The 20449-nt window shown below is 36.6% G+C and overlaps 1 protein-coding gene and 1 pseudogene across 1 annotated transcript in view; both read right to left on the bottom strand.

The window, feature by feature from the left end:
* LOC126191062 (activating signal cointegrator 1) overlaps positions 1-19127 on the bottom strand; it is a 136647-nt gene extending 117520 nt beyond the window's left edge. Inside the window, exon 1 of the mRNA XM_049931779.1 lies at positions 18755-19127. Coding sequence (XP_049787736.1) covers positions 18755-18858 — 104 coding nt within the window. The 5' untranslated portion in view covers positions 18859-19127. The remainder of the gene's footprint in view (positions 1-18754) is intronic.
* LOC126089521 (5S ribosomal RNA) lies at positions 14941-15058 on the bottom strand (annotated as a pseudogene).
* Positions 19128-20449: the final 1322 nt, after the last annotated feature.

Below are 20449 nucleotides of genomic sequence, written 5' to 3'. Positions count from 1 at the left end.
TTCATCAGCAGTGTGTAGAACTGACATGCATTGTGTTAGGCCTTTGTTTCACGTGTTTTCACTGTTGTTCATGTGTTCTAAGAATCTCATTTTAAAACTTTTCCCTGTTTGACCGATACATATTTTCTCACAGTTTTTACATTTTAATTTACAAACTCCAAATCTGTAAAATTTTGTTGGTTGTCCTGGAAAATAGTAGGTGCATGTTTGAACTGTGTTCTCTGAACTGAGTCTAATTTTTAGGTTTGTTTTTCAGAGAGCGTGCTGAATTTTGTCCGACATTTGTCCCCAATACAGTAAAACAATATATATGGCACACGCTTGCTTTGAATTTGTTTAAGGGTAATTTTGTCTTTTTATTTACTTTTATAAGTTTTGTTTATTTGGGAAACAATTTTGTAGGCAATTGTAATGCCATATCCATTGTTCTGTCTTATTAAGTGTGGCAATTTTTGATTTAATACTATCTTGACTCACTGGATATTTGTAAACTTTGTTAATGCAAGATGGAATATAGGCTTCTTTGTGGCTTCTATGATGGCAAGATCTGTTGATCACTGTATCTGTGGCTGTAGGTTTTCTGAAGATGTTGAATAAATGTGCTGAATTTTCTTGCCCAATTTCTAAGTCTAGAAAATTTATTTTGTTCTTCTCATTACATTCTATTGTGAATGTGATGTTGGGGTGTAGTTAACTGAATTGTGAATGCACTGTTTCTATTTCTTGTTTAGTTACATTCATTAGGACTAGTGTGTCATCAACATATCTTCGGACGTATTTTATTTGGTTGTGCCAAACTATGTGCTTACTGAAGAAACCATTTTCAGTTTTGTCTCGAAATATAGAGGGTGAGTCAGGAGGAAAAGTACATGCTTTGAGACAAGATAGTATTAGTGATTCTGAACAAAAAACTTCATATGGACATATGCCCTATTGCGAATGGTTTCAGAGATAGAACACATTTAATATCACTTTTGTACTTTTCCTTTAATAACTAGAACACAGCACACTCCAACAAAAATGTGTCTCAGTACGCAATTACAGTAAATTAAATTTGCAACAAAAAAAGGTCCTATTTATTTTTTCTCTAGGACTAACAGTTTGCGCAATGAGATCGCAAGAATATTGCAAACCTCATGTGACGTGCATTTGCTATTTGCTGTACCTTAAGTACTTTTTGTAGGCCAGTTTGAGGTAGTTTTCCGACTTGACAGACCCCCAAGTGTCCTGTATCAAAATGTTCACCTCAACTTCCTCTATACTACTGTGGGATGTTGTAAAAAATGATAATGAATAATACAGAAAATAAGTAGAAATGTACATTAAAAGTGTTCTATCTTGGAAACCCTTCGAAATAGGGCATATGTGCACATCATGTTTTTTGTTCAGAACCACTGTCAAAACACATACCTTTCCTTCTGACTCACCCTGTATATGCTAGAGTGTCAGCAAGACGGTTTCCCTCTGCAAGGCCTTTGTCTTGTTTGCAATATTGGTTCTACTAAATACTGATAAACCTTACCGACATTAACTTTAGTGACAACAAAACGAACTTTACAATAACCAATGCAATAACAGTCAACTGACCTCAGGAACCAAAACCATAAATGCTATTAATACAAAAATAGAAAGAAAAGACTGTGCTATGTTTCTAAAAACAAACAAAGGAAACAACCATATTAATGAATAAGCAAGAATACGATAGAATACCACAATTTTTTAATAGAAATAACCTAAAACGCATTGACAGAAACCAACAAAAAGATTTCATGCACTTATTAAAAAAGAATTTAACAATACAGACATCTTTCTTAACAAATATGAAAAGTGATGGTGTATAATGATGAATCCATCAGCTGTCAAATTAGAGCAGTATCAAAAACACACAAAGAAAACATACTGATCCAGCCTATAGTCAATTTTATGGGCACCCACCCTACCACCTGAGCAAAAAACTAAATGACATTCTTAACAAAAACTATGTTTATGACAAACAATATAGAATCAAAAATTCAACAGACCTCATACATCAAATAAAAAAAAAAAATAAATAAAATAAAACAAAATAAAAAAAATAAAAATAAAAAAACCACATAAAAATTAGAGAAAATTTTGTGTCCCAGTCAATGGAAACATCGACATACCAAAGAAAATCTTTCAAGACACGGGCAAATGGGAAGAGAGGAAATAGATAGATTAATGTCACTACTTACTTTGTCGTATGATTATTTTATTTTTAATGACAATACTACATACAAGGTAAAACTGTCATCAACATATCTTTGGATGTTTTGCTGGCACTCTAGCAAATATATAACTCCATACAACCGAAAATGATTTTTTCAATAAGTACACCGAGTGATCTGGACTAGCGTAAAAAAAAAGAGGAAAGAAGAAGTTGGCAACTAACCTAGTTAGGAATTAGATCATACAGACCATCATCTCACACAGTAAAGACCACAAAATGAGGCAGAACAGAGGAGTTAAATTCGCATTGTTCAGATTTAAAAGAACCAATGGCCTGGCCACTGGGGACTTTGCAGACATTTAAAAAAAGATAAATTTGCATGGGTAATTATTAGTGATCATTATCATGAGTGAAATGTACAATGAGATCTGTATAAATTAAGAGCCTCTGACATTACCAGACAGCAATATTAAAATCATTGAGCGGGAGGAATCCAAACCAAACCAGTTAAGTTACAGGCACTGATTATGTGGAAATACAAGGAAGGATGTTCGAAGATCCTATGATATTGAAAGTTTGGTTGTGAGTTGTTTGTTGGGCCTGAACTAATCTCTCATGATTTTGTTAAATGACCTACTACACGAGTGGCAGATTGTTTGGAGTGATATACACACAGTTATTACAGGTGATCTTTCCTGTATATTGGTGCCAATGAGTCATGTAAATGGTTTTGTACATATTGTAGGTTTCTATTTTATGTTATTAGTCCAGTTTAGGTTAATTTGTTATGAACTGAGATGATAATCAACTTTTGAGGGCTTATGTGTTTAGCATTGTACTGAAGCTTATGAGAATTAAGCAATGTGGACAACAGTAGCCGATATAAATCAGAAAATAACAACACACAAACTGAGTTGTAACCAAGCAGTGAATAATGATTTCCAAAGAGACAAGTGAATTGATGTGGTCACTCACCCATGTGGATAGGCTGAGCAGTTGTGAGCTACTACACAAGAATGATGAGTGCTGAAACATTGTGTGGTAATGTATTGCAAGAACTTGGACTGAAAACTGAATTACGGATGCAGTGCATGTTTTTGCTCATTTAAACACTACACTTAACTTGAACGGCAATGTCAAAGTGATGCGTTGTTCACATAGCTAGTATGCAGGAATGGTGGACGTGGTGGTGGTGGTTGTCAGCCCAAAGACTGGTTTGTTGCAACTCTCCATGCTAGTCTATCCAGTGCAAGCCTTTTCATTTCCAAGTAACTACTGCAACCTACATTAATTTGAATCTTCTTACTGTATTCACCCCTCAGTCTCCGTCTACAATTTTTAACTGCCACATTTCCCTCCCATCAAACTGACAACTCCTTGACGCCTCAGAATGTGCCCTGTCAACTGAACCCTTCTTTTAGTTAAGTTGGGTCATAAATTTCTTTTCATCCCAATTCAGTAACATACTTTCTCATTGGTTATGCTGCCTGTCCAACTAATTTTCAGCATTCTTCTATAGCACCATGTTCCAAATGCTTATATTCTCTTCCTATTTTAATTGCCTATCAACCACATTTCACTTCCACACAAGACTGCATAAAAAAAAAAAAACTCCAGAAAGTCTTTCAACACTTAAATTTATATGTGATGCTAGCAAATTTCTCTTTTTCAGAAATGCTTTCCTTGCTATTGCACACTGCATTTAATATTGTCTCTAATTCAGCCATCATCGGTTATTTTGCTGCCTAAACAGTAAAACAAGCACATTTAATTCCCAAAAACCCACGATAAAATGTCAAATATTCATTTGCTTAGAATTATATGTTATACGTATGCACGGGGCACTGACAAACAGATGACTACATGATACAAGAGACCCCCCTAACCAGACAACCACAGCCTTCTTACCACCTAAATCAAGATAACATGCACCACTATAATCACTGCACCTGATCCAGCCTCAAGCTATAGCACTCCACCACTGGTTTTACACTTGTTTTCCTCCAGATAACAGGGGACTACAGGTGGAAGAATATCACAAGGCCAAATACTGACAGGTAACAGGAGACTCCAGGTGAAGGAATATTGGCAGGCCAAATACTAACAGGTAACAGAAGACTCCATGCAGAAGAATATCATCAGACCAAATACTAAATAGCCGATTTTTGCTTGATGACTTTCAGACAGCCTTGTACTCACTGAACTGCCATATCTTTTTGTTCTAATGCAATCTTAGATTCTCCACTGACTGTGCATGTAATATACGAACCTTTACAATCTGAACACTTCAGTGCTTTGAAAACTTATATGTGTCATTTGGGGAATACTTAATGTTTATTGCTTGTCATATATACCGAACAACAACATTTAATGACTGTACACTTTATTTTGACTATGATTTTCATGTATGAAGGTGTACCTGCGCATAGCAGCCTCGTGAGATACACTGATATCAACTGAAGTTAATAAGGCAATGCTTTTTCATAATATTTATCTTTGCACGTCACCTACATTCATCTGTCATGCAAAAAAATGAAGAAAGAATTCAACTGTTTGTTAAGAAATTTGACATACTGCTGTCTGGACTTGGCAGCATGTAGAATGCTTGTGTATTCTCACTAAAACTAAAACACGAGTTTTTCTAACTTCACAAGGTCATTGTTGATCTTATTTATTTAAGTTCGGACACCAAAAATTAATTTAGTTTCAGATCAACAGGACAACTATGGAGGTGATATTTTGTTGAGGCTCGCATGCAGCACATTTCTACTATCCCCCCATTTCCAAAAACAGGTAGTCACTCATTTATTAGTTCCAGTACCCTATGGATGACGGTTTACCTTACCACACTATATACAGATGACTGCAGGAAGAGAAATGGAAGGCAGCTTGATCTCACCCCTATATGCCATTCCCTCCATTTTTGGATATTTTTGTAATGATGTACTGGGACTGATGGCAGCTATGGCCAACCATTGACTGTAAATGTGATCAGTGGAGGTTGTTCACCGACTCCTTCAATGTATGACTCAAGGGTGTGGTACTGCATAATGGAAATGTATTACCATCGATTCCAATTGGGATGCGTCTTACGTGGAAGAAACATATAACAACATGAAACAATTGTCATTGCAACTGAACTGTGACGAATTAAATGGCACATTTCCCATAGGCACATTACTTGGGCTGCAACATGGCTACACCAGTTTCTATTGCTTCCTGTGCCTCTGGGACAGTCGTGCCAAAGAACGTCACTAAAAATAGAAAGATTGGCCAAACCGTCAATTACTTGTTATGCACAAAGCACTTGTTGAATCACGAACATGATTCTCCTTGTTCTTCATATGATATTGGGCCTGATGAAAAACTTTGTTAAGGCCATAAACAAAACAGGGGAAGCATTTCACTATTTGTGTGAGAAATTTCCATGTCTTAGTGAGGTGAAAATGTAATATGGGATATTTGAGGGTCCCCAGATATGCAAACAGTCCAAAGATGAGCATTTCAACATCATTCTGACAGGTGATGAAAGGTTAGTTTGAGATGCCTTTGTTCAAGTGTCAACAAACTTTCTAGGAAATAAGAGGGCAAAAAACTTGCAGAAAATCTTCTGCACTAATGCAATATATTGGGGTGTAACATTTTCTAAACGTTACACTTCCTAGATTCCCAGTTTGACTTCTTTCCCAACAACTGTGGTGCTGTAACCGACAAACATGGAGAACGCTTCCACCAACAAATTTTGAATATGGACATGAGATACCAGGGAAAATACAGTGCCTCAATGTTAGCAATTTCTTCTGGACACTAACCAGGAGATCACCAGCAGAAAACTACAAATACCAGGCAAAGTGGTTGCACCTTCAGTGACCTTCCTCCAAGGTAAATACATACATAAGCTTATAAAGGCAATAACGTTAAGTTATCATAACTTCAAAACAAGAGCTAATCTTGCGTTTTTATAAGCATTTTTGCTATCTGTACACCTGAAAACATAAAGATCAGCTGTTTTCATGTCTGTTACAAAAAAAAGTAAAAATTTTGTTTGCTAGTTTAATATTCCCCAACCAACATGTGGCAAGAGTCAGTTACTACCAGTGAAGAGAATAATGCTCTCACAACTTGAATTGCTAACAGTATTAACAGGGGCTACTACCGCTATAAATACTGTTATGCTGTTACTGCCTGGTCACAACCTCTGTCCTCAGCAGAGCATCACTTTGAATGGTTCAGTCATTATACTAGGATCGGTAATGGAATATTCCACAACATTAAAAACATTTGTGTGCATTAAGATTATAGAAATTCAATAGTGTCTTGCCATCTCCACGAAGATAAGTTTGGTCGAAGACAACCAGTAGACTCCTTTACAGGAGCAACACCACCTCAGATGTGAAGATTGGGCACATGGTGGAATGGACTGCCACAGCTTTCGCAAGGCCTTAGTCCTTTCAGATCAGTAGGAGATACTGTTTTATCAGAAGCTAAGATGCTACTCAGACAATCTCAATCACAGCTGCCAACAGAATCAGCTTCTACTGGAAACTACTACACCCAACTGCTTACATTCTCCATTTCGAAAGAAATCTCAATCAGAAAAAAAGATACACACGGAGAATTCAATGTAGAAGAGACTCATTCCTATTACAATGAGGTTGTGCTAGAAGAATGCTTCTTCCTCAAAATCAACGCTTTAGTTGAGGCTGTGCTAGAAGAATGCTTCTTCCTCAAAATCAACGCTTTAGTTTACCATACACCTCATCGACGATAAAGTGTCCCATCCTCTATTAAGATGATGGCTGATCGCATTTGGGAGGTAATCTGCAAATTCATCAAGATGTTTAGTGAAGAGTGTTACCCCCTTGTAGTAGAAGGCAAACACCAGATCACTAACCTCCTGATTATGTACTTTCATTTCAACCTACACTATCCTGGAACACAAGTGATTCTATTTGCAACTAAGCAGTCCCATTGGGATACTACACAACTGTGTGTCATCAAAATCGCCATACATTAATACTATCTTCCCTGTAAAATTCCTCACAGTGTTATTGGCCAACTTAGAGAAGCAGCTGATCAAGCAAAGACTCGCAAGTTTTTAAGTTTCTGGAATTAATTTTGCTGGTTTTGTGTGTGTGTGTGTGTGTGTGTGTGTGTGTGTGTGTGTGTGTGTAAAAACATTGTTTACATAGCATTTAAGTAGAGAACTTTCCACTGTGTGTGCTGTGGTTTGATGTGTGTGCTTTGAAAAAAGCTTAACCTAAATGTCATACTGTTCTGAGATTCTATATGGAAATTGTTACTTCTAACAATTCGTGTGAGTTAGAAACTGAAAAGAGATCTGTCCACCCACAGTTGTAAATATTCTTATAAAATGGATAAGAAATACAGAAGAGTTACTGAAAGACTTTTATGTCATTTAGTAGCTTGCATATGTCAGAGCTCTCTAACAGCCCTCAACCCTCTGCAAAAAGGTGAAGAAGTCAATCGGAGGGATTCTGTGGCACTGCATAGCAGGTCTACTATGTTGAGATACTTTGAGAAATACAAGTCTAAAAAAAGACATACTGTAATTAAATTAAAGTTTGTCATTAATGGCTTCAGGGTGACAGATCATTTGCAATGTAACACTTCATTTTGGTTCAGTCCAGCTACAGAACATGGCTTTTACATTCCACTTTGTTGCCCTAAGTGCTAGATGTAAAAAAGAGATGTGAAAAGAAGAGAGTATTATCAAAAATAAGAAGAATTTTCATGAAATAATGGAAGAAAATATGACACTGCCCAGAGAAACCTAAGCAAACAGTGAAGGAAATATAGGCAAGCACACACTCAAAGTAATTAAAATATTTATGAAGAAGAAATAATTTTCATGTGGTGAAAACCAAAGAATTTTGAACTGTTAAAAAGAATTCGATAAAAGAAAACAGCTGACCATAGCAACGAGGTCAACAGCAGGATATAATTACATGCTTGAGTACAAACTTTTGACGCATGAGTCATGAGGCTGGTTTTGAGGCTACGAGTACAGCAGCGACGTTCAATGGAATCTTGGTAGTAGTCAACCAACATGACAACAGTGCAGCTTCACTCTGCAGTGCAGTGGCCAGTCAACCAACTATGCAAGAACTGCAAAGTCGGTTATCACGACATCGCTTTGCTCACACAAACAACACATTGGCGGCGTGGAGCAGTTAGCAGTGTGACCCGTTAGGTGAGCTGTCAAAAGCTCAGAAATGAATATGCTTTTTTAAAGGAATGGTATGGTGTGTAAAATATTTACTGCAATGAATTTAAATAGTTAGGGACAGTGTAAACAGCCCAGAAAAAAATATACTTTTGTTTTTAGTATTAGTAGTATAGTGTGTAAAAATTTACTGAAACATAGTTCTGTAGTTGGGAAGAGTGGTGCTTGAGCAGAGTCATATTACTGAAGTGTAAATAATTTTGTCTATACTTTATGCTCGTTGCTATTTGCAAAATGGATGACAGCATGTCAGCAGCATTAAAGAAACTGGAAGAATTGTCAAACAGCAGTAAATCTCAAACAGAGAAATTAAATTAATTAGACACAGTATCTATCAGTATTACTACACTTAAAACTCAAGGAGAGGAATTAAAAAGTAGTCTTTCAGATGTAAAGAGACAAGAAGATAAGGTGCCTATGAAACTAGATAAAATTTCTAAAATGGGGGCAAACTTAGCAAAGGAGTTGTTAATAAGTGAGCCATGTGACTTAGCCTGGAAAGAAGTTGAAGGACGGTTTGGAGGTGTAAATAGTAAGATAAAACAAAGACATGAATCTTCAACTAGTAATTTGAAAAGTATGAATAACCAAATTTCAGACACATGAAGCTGCGCAGAGGTATTAGAACATAGAAAATTGGATGATGTAACTAGCGACCCAAATGCTTTGACTTGTTTGGAAACATCTACTGCCATTAGCTGAAAAAAGGGGTACAGAGAAAGTAAAATCTACTAGTGCTATCACTAAATCTTTGGATAATACTGTCAAACACCATAACAAATTTCAGCAGTTATGGCAAGCCTTAGTACCCAGTAACAACTATGAAATAAAATGGCTATCACTACTTCTGGGGATCAAATGATCTAATTGAGGAATTTCAAAATGGAAATGGGATGTATCTGTTAAAACAGTTTCCTAAACCAGCTGACGGGTGTTCTCTCAATCTTTACCAAAGAGGTGGGATGATTCTAAGAAAATAGAGTTTACACTTAGTTATCTAATAGCTGACCCAGTGAAATGGAGAACAGCTCATCCAAAAGAATTTAAATCTTGGAACATTTTCAGGAAAAATTCAAAAGAAAATATTGGTTACCCAGTACACAGGAGAAAGCCATACCACTTGGGTTCAGATGATTCCCGAGTTTCAAGTCATCATAAACACACTACCAGATATGCCCACAGGAATACCACTGCTGAAGTTAAGAATAAAAATTTTATTGGTGAACCACTATTAAAATTATTTGAATGGCCACCTACAAAAAAATTGAAGCAGAGGAATTGCATATGATAGCAGATAACAGTCAATATAAGCAAGCCAAAATCTAGTGAAGAAATACAATGAACATGTGAATAAATCCTTATTTAATACAGATGAATTAGTATTGATTAAGGATATCATCGTAGTTCAGACATAAAGAAAGAGACTAGTAAACTTTTTCCAAAATACTATGAACTATTTTAAATAATGGCTATTCCACATCCAAAAGCAGTATCTTCGGTAGACGCCAAAACCAAGCAAGAAGAAGCATTATATAATATTGATACAGTAAAGAAATTTAAATCCCCAGGAGAGGTTGCACCATCTGCAAATTCGGCAGAGTGATGTCCATCAGCAGTCCAAGTTGACTGTTTTGTTACTTCATATTTAGTTTTCCATGAAGCTATATATTCCTCTTCAACTAGGCCTATCCTACTGTCTTTAATGTACACCAATCTCTTACTGTCCTATCTTACGAAGAAGATGTGAGTAGCAAGAAAGGTATGTTATTTGTGCATAAAGGACATACATTACTGAATAACGATTGTAAGCCACACAAAAGCAATAAACCCACATATTATTCTTATATAAACTTTATTTGAGTAACAAAAATGTCCTTTTGTATGTTTTGTACATATGCTTGTCTACCTTTTCTTTCATCTTATACACAACGGTATAAGATATTACGCACATACTGTAAGTCATTAAGTACAGAGGTACTTGTGAGCAGTATGGAATATTTTACATTACCATGTACCGACATACATTAGAGAGTGGTTGAATACTATAAGCAAACATTAGCTTGTAGAATGACAACTAAAAATTAATTACTACTGAGGTGTTGTTATCCAGTATCTACTGGCTACTCAGAAGGATATATTTACAATAAATTTTCTGAGGCTCTATGGATGAAGCCGAGACAAGTCGGTTCTGCAGTGTATGACCAACACACTTCATTCTCCAGCATCTCAGTGAAACACCCATAAGGGAGGATGCCTTGGGAAGGAGGGTCTCTCTTCCAGCAGGAGTACAGGTTCTACTTTCGGGCAATTCCACAGTTACGGGTGTTACATGTACACACCTTAAAATCAGGAAAAATAATGTAAGGAAAAATATTTATTGAATTTAATATTGAAAATGTTTAAGGCTTGCATTATATTTCATGTTAGAAATGTTGATACTGGAATTGTTTTATTGTTCTCCTGGTTATTAATCAAAAAAGTAGTGTTACGGGTGTTACCAAAAGTAGACCTGGCCCCTTTTATGAGTTAGGGAATTCTCTAATTTCTGCAAACTTGATGAAGCTTTTATTCTTGTAAAACAAGCTCCCTGAATGTTCACTAAGACAAGGACGATGTTTCGCATCATTTTCCCACTGCTGCCAGACAATCTTTTTAGTTAAGTCAAAGCCTTCTGGGATAAATTTGCTCAATTTAATTTGACATTCCTGGCATGACCCAAAAACACAGTCTTTGTTCTGTGAATTACAACTTAATTCGTTCAATAATTCCTTGTGATTGCTTGGAATAGACAGAACAGCTTTGCTCAAAGACTCAAGTATGCTTATGAAATTGTAGGCTCTTTTGAATGACTAGAATCTGCCTCAATAAGCAGTTTACTGGGCCTATATAAAATTTAAAACTGAGGTTAACAATATTGTTGTTCTTGGAAAAGTTAGAAAACATAAACTATATGTGATCTAAAGAATTTTGGGCTTAATTAACTTTTTAGGAGAATGTCAGTTGAGTCAGGTTAATGCCCCAATTAACTTTTATAATGTAGGTGTAGTGCTTAAACAAGTGTATGCAGAGGAATAAAAATTTTTGTTTTCATGCTTAAAACTGTTTTCATATGTAATAAACATAGTTAAAAAACTTTTTTCATTCTTAATAATACCCTTTGGTTATAATTTAAATGTAGGGCCTAGGCCTACTAAAGATGAAAGTGGCATTAAACCTTCCAATTCAAGTTACGGGTGTTACACATGTGTTAAGTAACACCCGAAACAAAAATTAGTAACACCCGTAACAGCTGTAAGTGTTAAATAAGATTTCAAAATGCCATGTAATGATATGATATTGTAAAACATGTGCATAACCTCACTTTTACAGAAAGGTATTGTACAGAACAAATTTACTAGATTACAAATTAAACTTTTGTATCTTTTTTGTTACGGGTGTTACAAGCTGCACATATATTATAAAACTAACAAAATAAAGAAATGCAATTATCTTAGCTCAACAAAACAAATTATTATGAGCTATAACAATGTTGACTTCAATATTCTTTGCAACAATAGAACAATCAGCCATAGATAACACAACTAATACCCATCTGGAAATAGCATAAAACATACCTCTCTGTGGCGCCATAGAGTAGTGCACTTTATAAACACTTAGTGAAGGTAGAAATTTAATTTTTTCATAGTCATGATTACTTTGCAATGAACAAATGTACTTTTAACTTGGCATTTTTAAGATTATATTTGAAATATTGTCATTTTAATTTTTCTGTCACAAAGTCTCTTTAACATGGAATGACCCTTTCCCTCTTTCCATATTCACACGTTTCTATGTTTAAACTCTTCTTTTAATCATGCCACATTGTGGTAATTACAACCTGTATTCACAGGTAAAGCTGAGAGATGATTCATGAGATACAGAGTAACACATTTTTTTTTTTTAACGCATGGTAAACTAAAGAATTGTTTGAATTGTGCTCGGAAGTACTTATTAGCGATGTCAAATGAATGGGCAATAAAGGGAGCTACTACTAGTTCCTAAAGGACACTGTGACAGGACACTGTGACACACTACCATGCCGACGAAAATGAAATAGTAAGAGGGTGCAAGTGCAAAAAAGATTTGTGGAAGTGTAAGAAAAATGAGATGGTTATTCATATAATACATATTTTAATGTAAAAGGGAAGGATTATGGAGCTACCTAGGGAAGGCTTTGCATCCTATAATTATTAAAAATATGAAATGGAGATTAACAACAAATATAGAAATATGCTCAACAGAACGTGAGACACTAAATGGTCTAAAGAATGAAGATAAAGTTGTTGGCATCCCAAACCATATTTTTTTCGTGGTTTTTGAGGTGAATAGAATATGACCACTTCGATAATAAAGAAATATAAACATTATACTCTAGGAGCAATAAAATGAGCAATGTCAGAGAATGATGCATGTGCATGAACATCAAGCACAATAAAAAGGAAAACATATGTAAAAAGTGTAACGAGAGAGAAGGCTCCTTAATACACAGTTCGAAAGAATATATGAGAGTTATATCACTGCAAGAAGTGTAGCAAAAAAAGAGTCAGGAAACATACTTTTAACGTAACCTGGTAATCAATATGCTACACAGAAACTTCGTCAATCGAATCTACAAAGGTAAGGGTCAGAGGCTGGGCTCATGGTTACAATTTTTAAGATGGGATGGACCAGATTTTATGTCAGTTTGGGAGAGAGGAAGGGTAGTCAAACCCACAGAAGGGGTGGCCTAATTCTTGGACAGGTGCATCTATTAAAGGAATGATCTGAAACATTTTTGTATGTAAGGATAAAGAAAGGGACACTCACATTGTGAAGATGACAATGTAGTTACACAGAATCTGTCCAGAGGATAAGTTGTATATGTGGCTCTTAATAAGACAGGAAGATGGAAAGTGACTGAGTCACACTAACGAAGTATTCCTCAAAACAGTTAAAAGTGAATAGACTCACCTGGGCAATGATGATTCTTTGAACCTTTGCTCCTATACAAGTTTGGCTAAATACTGGTCAGAGACTGAAACTGTGGAAGGTAGGCTAGATTAAAATGTAAGCATGTAACTCCTTATGGTAAATAGACAAACTTTTTACATTTCAATGAGTTTGAGAAGCTTATGCTGTTACAAGCTATTCAAATGCAATTACATTTCAATAAGACTGCTGTAATCATAACAGAGAGTGATGAAACAGGGCAAGTATCTCTCATGGGTTTTCAAGACAATGCAACAATGTTTGAGTAAGAAAGTTGGAGGGTAAAAATAGTGTAATAAAATGTGAAACAAGAAAGTCATTTACTAGATTAGAATACAAGAACAATCCCATGGTTAAATCAATATTCGCTAGCAAATTTAAACAAGTTATGTCAAAAAAGAAACACAGATATCAAAAAGACATGATACCTCTTTCTCAAGGATGCTGAACTAGGTGACAAAGTTGATCTGAAATGGAAATGCTTCCTTTAATATTTACTATTGGTAAATCAAATAACCAGTAATTGAAAAAACTGATGTAAGAAATATGCCCAGACATGTTTTTATTGTGTAAAGGGAAAGGAGTTTGGCCTCGAGAGATGTTAAGTTTAACAATGATAACAATTTAGCAAAAGTTAAAAGTTATATAATGATTGTAATTAGTAAGTTGTTTTACACAACATCTTTCATCTTAGCTGGGAGACCTATGGTGTGACATGTTCATTCAGAGCAACATGTTGAACTACTTCCTCTGAAGCCAACAAAAGATGTATGTGTGAAAATGCTGTTTATGTAGTATTTAACTAGAGAATTTCCCTCTGTGCACCTTGTGATGTAATGTATGTGCTGACGTCATGGTGAGAGAACTGTGAGTACAGATCGTCAAAATGTGACAGTGACTGAGCGTCTCTCGCTGTGCTGGTGGGATGCTTATAATGTGGAGTCACAGCCTTGCAGTGTCTTTGAAGGCACATAACAAGAGGCGCTGGAGATAATGACAATGCCTGGGAACAGTTGAAGAAGGTTTAACAAAAATGACATTCAGTTCAGAGATTCCACATGGAAATGATTTAAGGTAATATTTTATGCGAGTTACGAATTGAAAAGACATCTGTCCACCTAAAACTATAAATGTTCTCATACATTGGATAGGAAATGCAGAAGAGTTATTGAAAGGTGTTTATGTCATTTAGTAGCTTGAATAGTTCAAAGCTCTCTTATAGTTCTCGACCCTCTGCAGAAGGTGCAGAAGAAACACGGCAAGATTCCGTAGCATTACATAACAGGTCCACACCATCAAGAAACTGACAAAAAAGGGGAGGGAGATGGGGTACAATCTGGCCACTGTGTCATCCTCCGCTAAGGATGCAGATAGGAGGGGCATGTGCTCAGCACACTGCTCTCCTGGCCGTTATGATGGTTTTCGTTGACAGGAGCCGCTACTATTCGGTCGAGTAAGTCCTCAATTGACATCACGAGGCTGAGTGCACCCCGAAAAATGGCAACAGCGCATGGTGACCCAGATGGTCACCCATCCAAGTGCCAGCCACACCCGACAGTGCTTAGCTTCAGTGATCTGATGGGAACCGGTGTATCCACTGCGGCAAGGCCATTGCCTTAACAAGGAACCGGTGTATCCACTGCGGCAAGGCCATTGCCTTAACAAAACTACAAATGGATAAAAATGGTATAGGCTACCCCAAATTGTCATCCTAGTCACCCTGAATAGAAAAGATATTACCAGACCTGTCCAACTAGTCATATAACTGGACGTTATCAGACAGGAGGGGATGTATAAGAGCTGTGTCACTGCACACCTTTGTTTACTATCCAGGGATCATCTCACAATAATAAGAGATTTTTCACTATAATACAATGAAAATAAATAGCTCCAATAAAAATACACAAAGAATATGTATTTATATGAGAATAGGACAGGTTTTTGGCCAAGGCCTAGCTGAAGGAATCATCCTAGCATTTGCCTGAAATGATTTAGGAAAACCTAAAATAGGGTAGCTAAACAGTACGAACTCCATCCTACAATATGAGTTCTGTGCCTAACAACCGCACTACCTCATTCAGTTGGTCTCTACTGTACAATCTTCTGATTATATTTATGCCATCTGCACCAAATATATTCAATATAAAACCACAGTCAAGAGACTGACCTCGGCTGCCAGAGACAGAGGTAGTGTGCGTGTGTGTGTTGTCTAATTCAGAAAGAGGCCTTCTGGCCAAAAGCTTACTTGCTTAGCAGTCTTTGTTCTGCCTGTCTGCAACTTAACATCTCCACTAAATGGAGAGTAGGAATCCATCCTTTAGCAATAATCTCTGTCTTGCATATTATCCTATCTTTCAGCTCTGAGGTTTCCAAATCTTGTCTAGTGCAGTCCCCCAACAGTCAGTCTCTCCTCATCCCATCCGGTAAGTCTCCCCTGACTCATGGTTCTGGACGACTTTTCTGAACTCTACCCCTTTTCCTAAACTTCTCTAGTTCTTTTCCTTCACCCCTCTCCCTTCCCCTTCAAATCCTTCTGCTTCTGCCGGAAGAAGGAGCCAGTGGTTCCGAAAGCTTGCATACGTAAAACCTTTCTTTAAATGTGTGTTTTCCTGTCCCCACTTGGTGAGTATATTTTTGACAAGTATATTTTTTGTCTATCCAATTACATTAGCTATATTGCCAAAAATTTATTATTTTCATTGTTACAACTCTTCCTTTTTGAAATATTGTCATTATTCCTTCCTGGATTTCAAACTGTAAAATAAAACATAGTGACGCCACAACCACGAACATGCATGTCTCAACATCATCCCTTCAGTTTATTTAGAAAACTGAGACAGAATTGACCCTGATGAGTGACATGTTAAGTTGAGGAGACATGTACCATCACATGCTCTAGATCTTGGCCCAATCGTTTGTAAAAGCATTACATTGTGATTGTTTACTATAGTGTGACAGGACATTCTTGTTGACCCCTTTTATTAACATGAATGATTTTTTACATTCATGTTTACGCTAATAAAATATCTTTGCTGACTCCCTGTTGCAATATATTTTGATTAACCAATTGGACTGGTTCAAGTATGGGCTGTTGTCTTCTTTCTGTCATTATATTTGTCTTGTTGTTTAATATGAATGGATGAAACCTATGGTACTTCTTAATAAGATTAAGAGATTGAAACATTGGTTGATGAGCTAACAGAAATTGTTTAGATCAATAAGGAAGATAAAAACTTAATTCTGATGGGAAAATGCATTTAAAAAGTATGATAAAGGAAAGAAGGAAACAGTAAAAAATATCGACTGGAGGAAAAAAATGAAAGAGGACGTGGCTGAGTAGAATTCTGCACAGAGCACAATTCTATCACTACTAACACTTGCTATAAGAATCATGAAAGACAGTTGTGTAGAAGAGGCCTGGAGTTACTAGAAGATAACAGATAGATTTAGAAACCAGATTTTAAACTCCAAACATTTCCAGAAGCAGATGTGGACTCTGATTATAATTTATAGATTATTAACTGCTGACCAAAAATGAGAAAAAAAAATGCAGAACTGTTGAAACTAAAGACGATCGAATCTGAATAAATTGAACAAAACAAGAGATTTTTAAGAGTTACAATGGAAGCATTCTGCAACTAGTGACAAACAATTGACAGGAACTCAACAGAAGACAAATGAGTGCCTCTGAGAGTGGGTAAGTGGAGCCGCAAACAAATAACTGAGCAAAGAGAAATCGTTGGATAATATGCAAGACATGAATTTAATTGATGACAGGAAAATATATAAAAATACAGCAAGTGAAACAGGCAAAAGGGAACAAAATACCCAGGCATAAAATTGCAAAGTGACATGAAATGGAACAAATATGTGAGGTTAGTAATAGGGAAGCAAAAGGTTGACTTCAGTTTATTGAGAGAATGTTAGATAAGTGTAGCTCATCTATAATGAAGACCAAATACAGAACACATGAGTAGTGCTCAAGTGTTTGGGATGATCTCCATTAAGTCAGTTTAAAGGAAGGCATCAAAGTAATTCAGAGCTGTGCTGCTTGACATGCAAGTATTACAGAAGTGCTTCTTGAACTCAAAGGGGAATTACTGGAGCGAAGAAGATGTTCTTTCATGAAACTTTATTGAGAAATTTTAGAGAACCAGCATCTATGAAAGACTGCAAAATGATCCTACTGCAACATAAATGTCACATATGGACAAAGAAGACACAGTAAGAGAAATCAGGGCTCATACTAACACATGCAGATAGTCTTTCTTTTGCTCCATCTGAAGGTAAAACACGAAAGGGAATAACTAGGAGTAGTACAAGGTATCCTACAGCAACAAGGGTCAAAGTCAAATAGCTTACTGAATGTACATAAGCCTTTGCAGCTAGATAAGGCTTCTGCAGGATGAACTAGCATGGAGAGTTGTAGGAGGAGGAGGATATTAGTGTTTAACGTCCCGTCGACAACGAGGTCATTAGAGACGGAGCGCAAGCTCGGGTGAGGGAAGGATGGGGAAGGAAATCGGCCGTGCCCTTTCAAAGGAACCATCCCGGCATTTGCCTGAAGCGATTTAGGGAAATCACGGAAAACCTAAATCAGGATGGCCGGAGACGGGATTGAACCGTCGTCCTCCCGAATGCGAGTCCAGTGTGCTAACCACTGCGCCACCTCGCTCGGTCATGGAGAGTTGTCTTCTGACTGAAGATGATTAGAACACCAGCAACAAATGAAGCTGTGAACAAACATACAGATAATAGGCTATTTTCGGTGTACGTTTTTTATTTCCATGTTGTCTGACTTAGTGGGGGGAAAAAAACTGCTTGTGGTACTAATTGACAAGTAACACTAATTACTGAAATGGCAAAAATGTCAAACATATCTTGTGGTGCGACATACATCTTCAATGAAATTTTTTGAGATATTCGCGCAGCGCGCGTTATTACTAATTATGACCGAACCTGTAACCAATGTGCCAAGAACGCTGCACGGGTCGTTCTCTTAAAGCTCTGCATACATATTTCGCAGACTTCAGCCGCTGAGGGGAATCGGAGTTTACCTTACGAACAGGGCAACAGCAGAATACACGAATATAACATAATTAGAGTTTCAATTTGCTTTACAACCACAATGTTAAAAAAAAGATGGAGAAAGAAGATTTATATACGAGTTGACAGCAATGCCTGACGCACAGTCATGTTAACTGAAAACCATTTTAGAATAATGTGCCCTCAAGAAACAAGAATCTACGTTATTAACGATGAAACAACAAATGAAATAATATGTGGAAATTTAATACACTGTAGTTACTCACTGTATTAAGTCCTGTGGCACTGGAAAATCAAGAATGCTTGACAATTTGTCGTTTATCCAATTTTTCAAAGCTTCTGATGGCTCCTTAAAATTACTCACAGGCATCTTTATTAGGTAGTAAATACTAACAAACGCAAACAATACACAAAACTCGCAACACTGAATTACAGATCATATATCTCTGCGATGTAGAGCAACATGTCAGTGTTGCCACCTCCTCAGTTGCCACGACATTCATCTATCGATTAACCATAGTTAATTAACTGACTCGTTCCACATTTTTCGACTACTGCATCTCAAGGTGGCCACGGAAATGGATTTTCTGACTGCTATTAATGTCAGTCTCTCATGCCAGGCACTCAGGATCGCTCCCAGATTTAGAAACGTGGCCTTTCTTTTGATGAAGCCAACCTTTCCCATTTCCTTGTCTGTTCTGCGTTTATAAAGGCCAGTTCACACTGACCGTCACAGCACCGTCATGTCACGGGACCGCCACGTCAAGGTGTGTGTATTCATACTGTCCGTCATGTCACGACACGTCAGGTCAATTTACCTCACGTGATCTCAACTCGCATTGCTGTTCTTACTGTTCCTTCGCGGGAATTGCTATCTTCGTAAGATGATTTCCATTTGCTTTTACGCTCATATGTAACAAGGTAGCTTATCTGTGTGAATGCTGAAGTCCACATTTGTACGAAAATTACATTTATTGGACTCAAATGGTTTACAGCTTGAGGGATAGCTTGTATGATAGAGAAGGGAGACAAAAGTGCAAAACAACAAAAAAAAGGGTGTGGAGCCGAAAAAATGTCATTATGTGACACAGAAGTGGAATTTCACACACTATACAGGGAGGTTGAGGAAGAGCTATGTGCATTCTATATTTTTGAAAGTAGAAGCATTAGTTTTTTTTCATTTGTTACAACAAAATGGGCCCAGAATTACTAAAATGAACACAGTGTTGCGAGCTGCCATCACATCCTGTGAAAATTTGGTTTAAGGTGAACTTTTTTTTTTTTTTTTTTGCTAGTCCAGTGCAAATTTTTGTGCATTAGTCACATCTCCCTCAGTAACTTTCCCTTCAAGATATATAGGTTGTCTTTACGAATTGTATTTGGTTTTTAGTAGTTCTGGTATCTTATTTGTACTGGGGTAAGGTAATGAAACCACACTAATATTGACTACTGATGCTTGGAAAACTGTTTCATACACAATTTAGAGAGCTACTTAACAATAAATAGGCTTGCCACAAATACATATTTAAACACACAACTTGCAGTGTCTAAAGGTTTCATAACATTTCTTTGCATAACACTAAGGATGCCTGACGGTGTACAAATAGATTACAACTACTAATCAGTCTGATTCTACCTACAGAACTTACTTCACTTCAAGGCGCTGCTATGTTGCAATCCATTTCATTGTAAAATATTAAATATGTTATTGATAACTATAAAAATGCGTTTTATAAATGTAGCAGAGGGTAAGTAATCTAGTACACTCGTGTTGTACAATTTAGATTGGTGTCAAACTGCTTCAATTCATCGGTCATCATTTATTATAAATTGTAACAAAAAATAACGAAATGAAAAAATTCTACCAAATAACAAACAACAAACAATTGATATCAACCGCCAAAATCACGACGAAACAAACTATGGAGATCTGCCTATGGCCATGTGTTGGGAACAAATCA

Source organism: Schistocerca cancellata, chromosome 6, assembly GCF_023864275.1.
Source record: "Schistocerca cancellata isolate TAMUIC-IGC-003103 chromosome 6, iqSchCanc2.1, whole genome shotgun sequence".
Taxonomy (NCBI): domain Eukaryota; kingdom Metazoa; phylum Arthropoda; class Insecta; order Orthoptera; family Acrididae; genus Schistocerca; species Schistocerca cancellata.
Note: the sequence above shows the minus strand (reverse complement) of the source record. Positions and strands in the feature narration are given on the sequence as shown.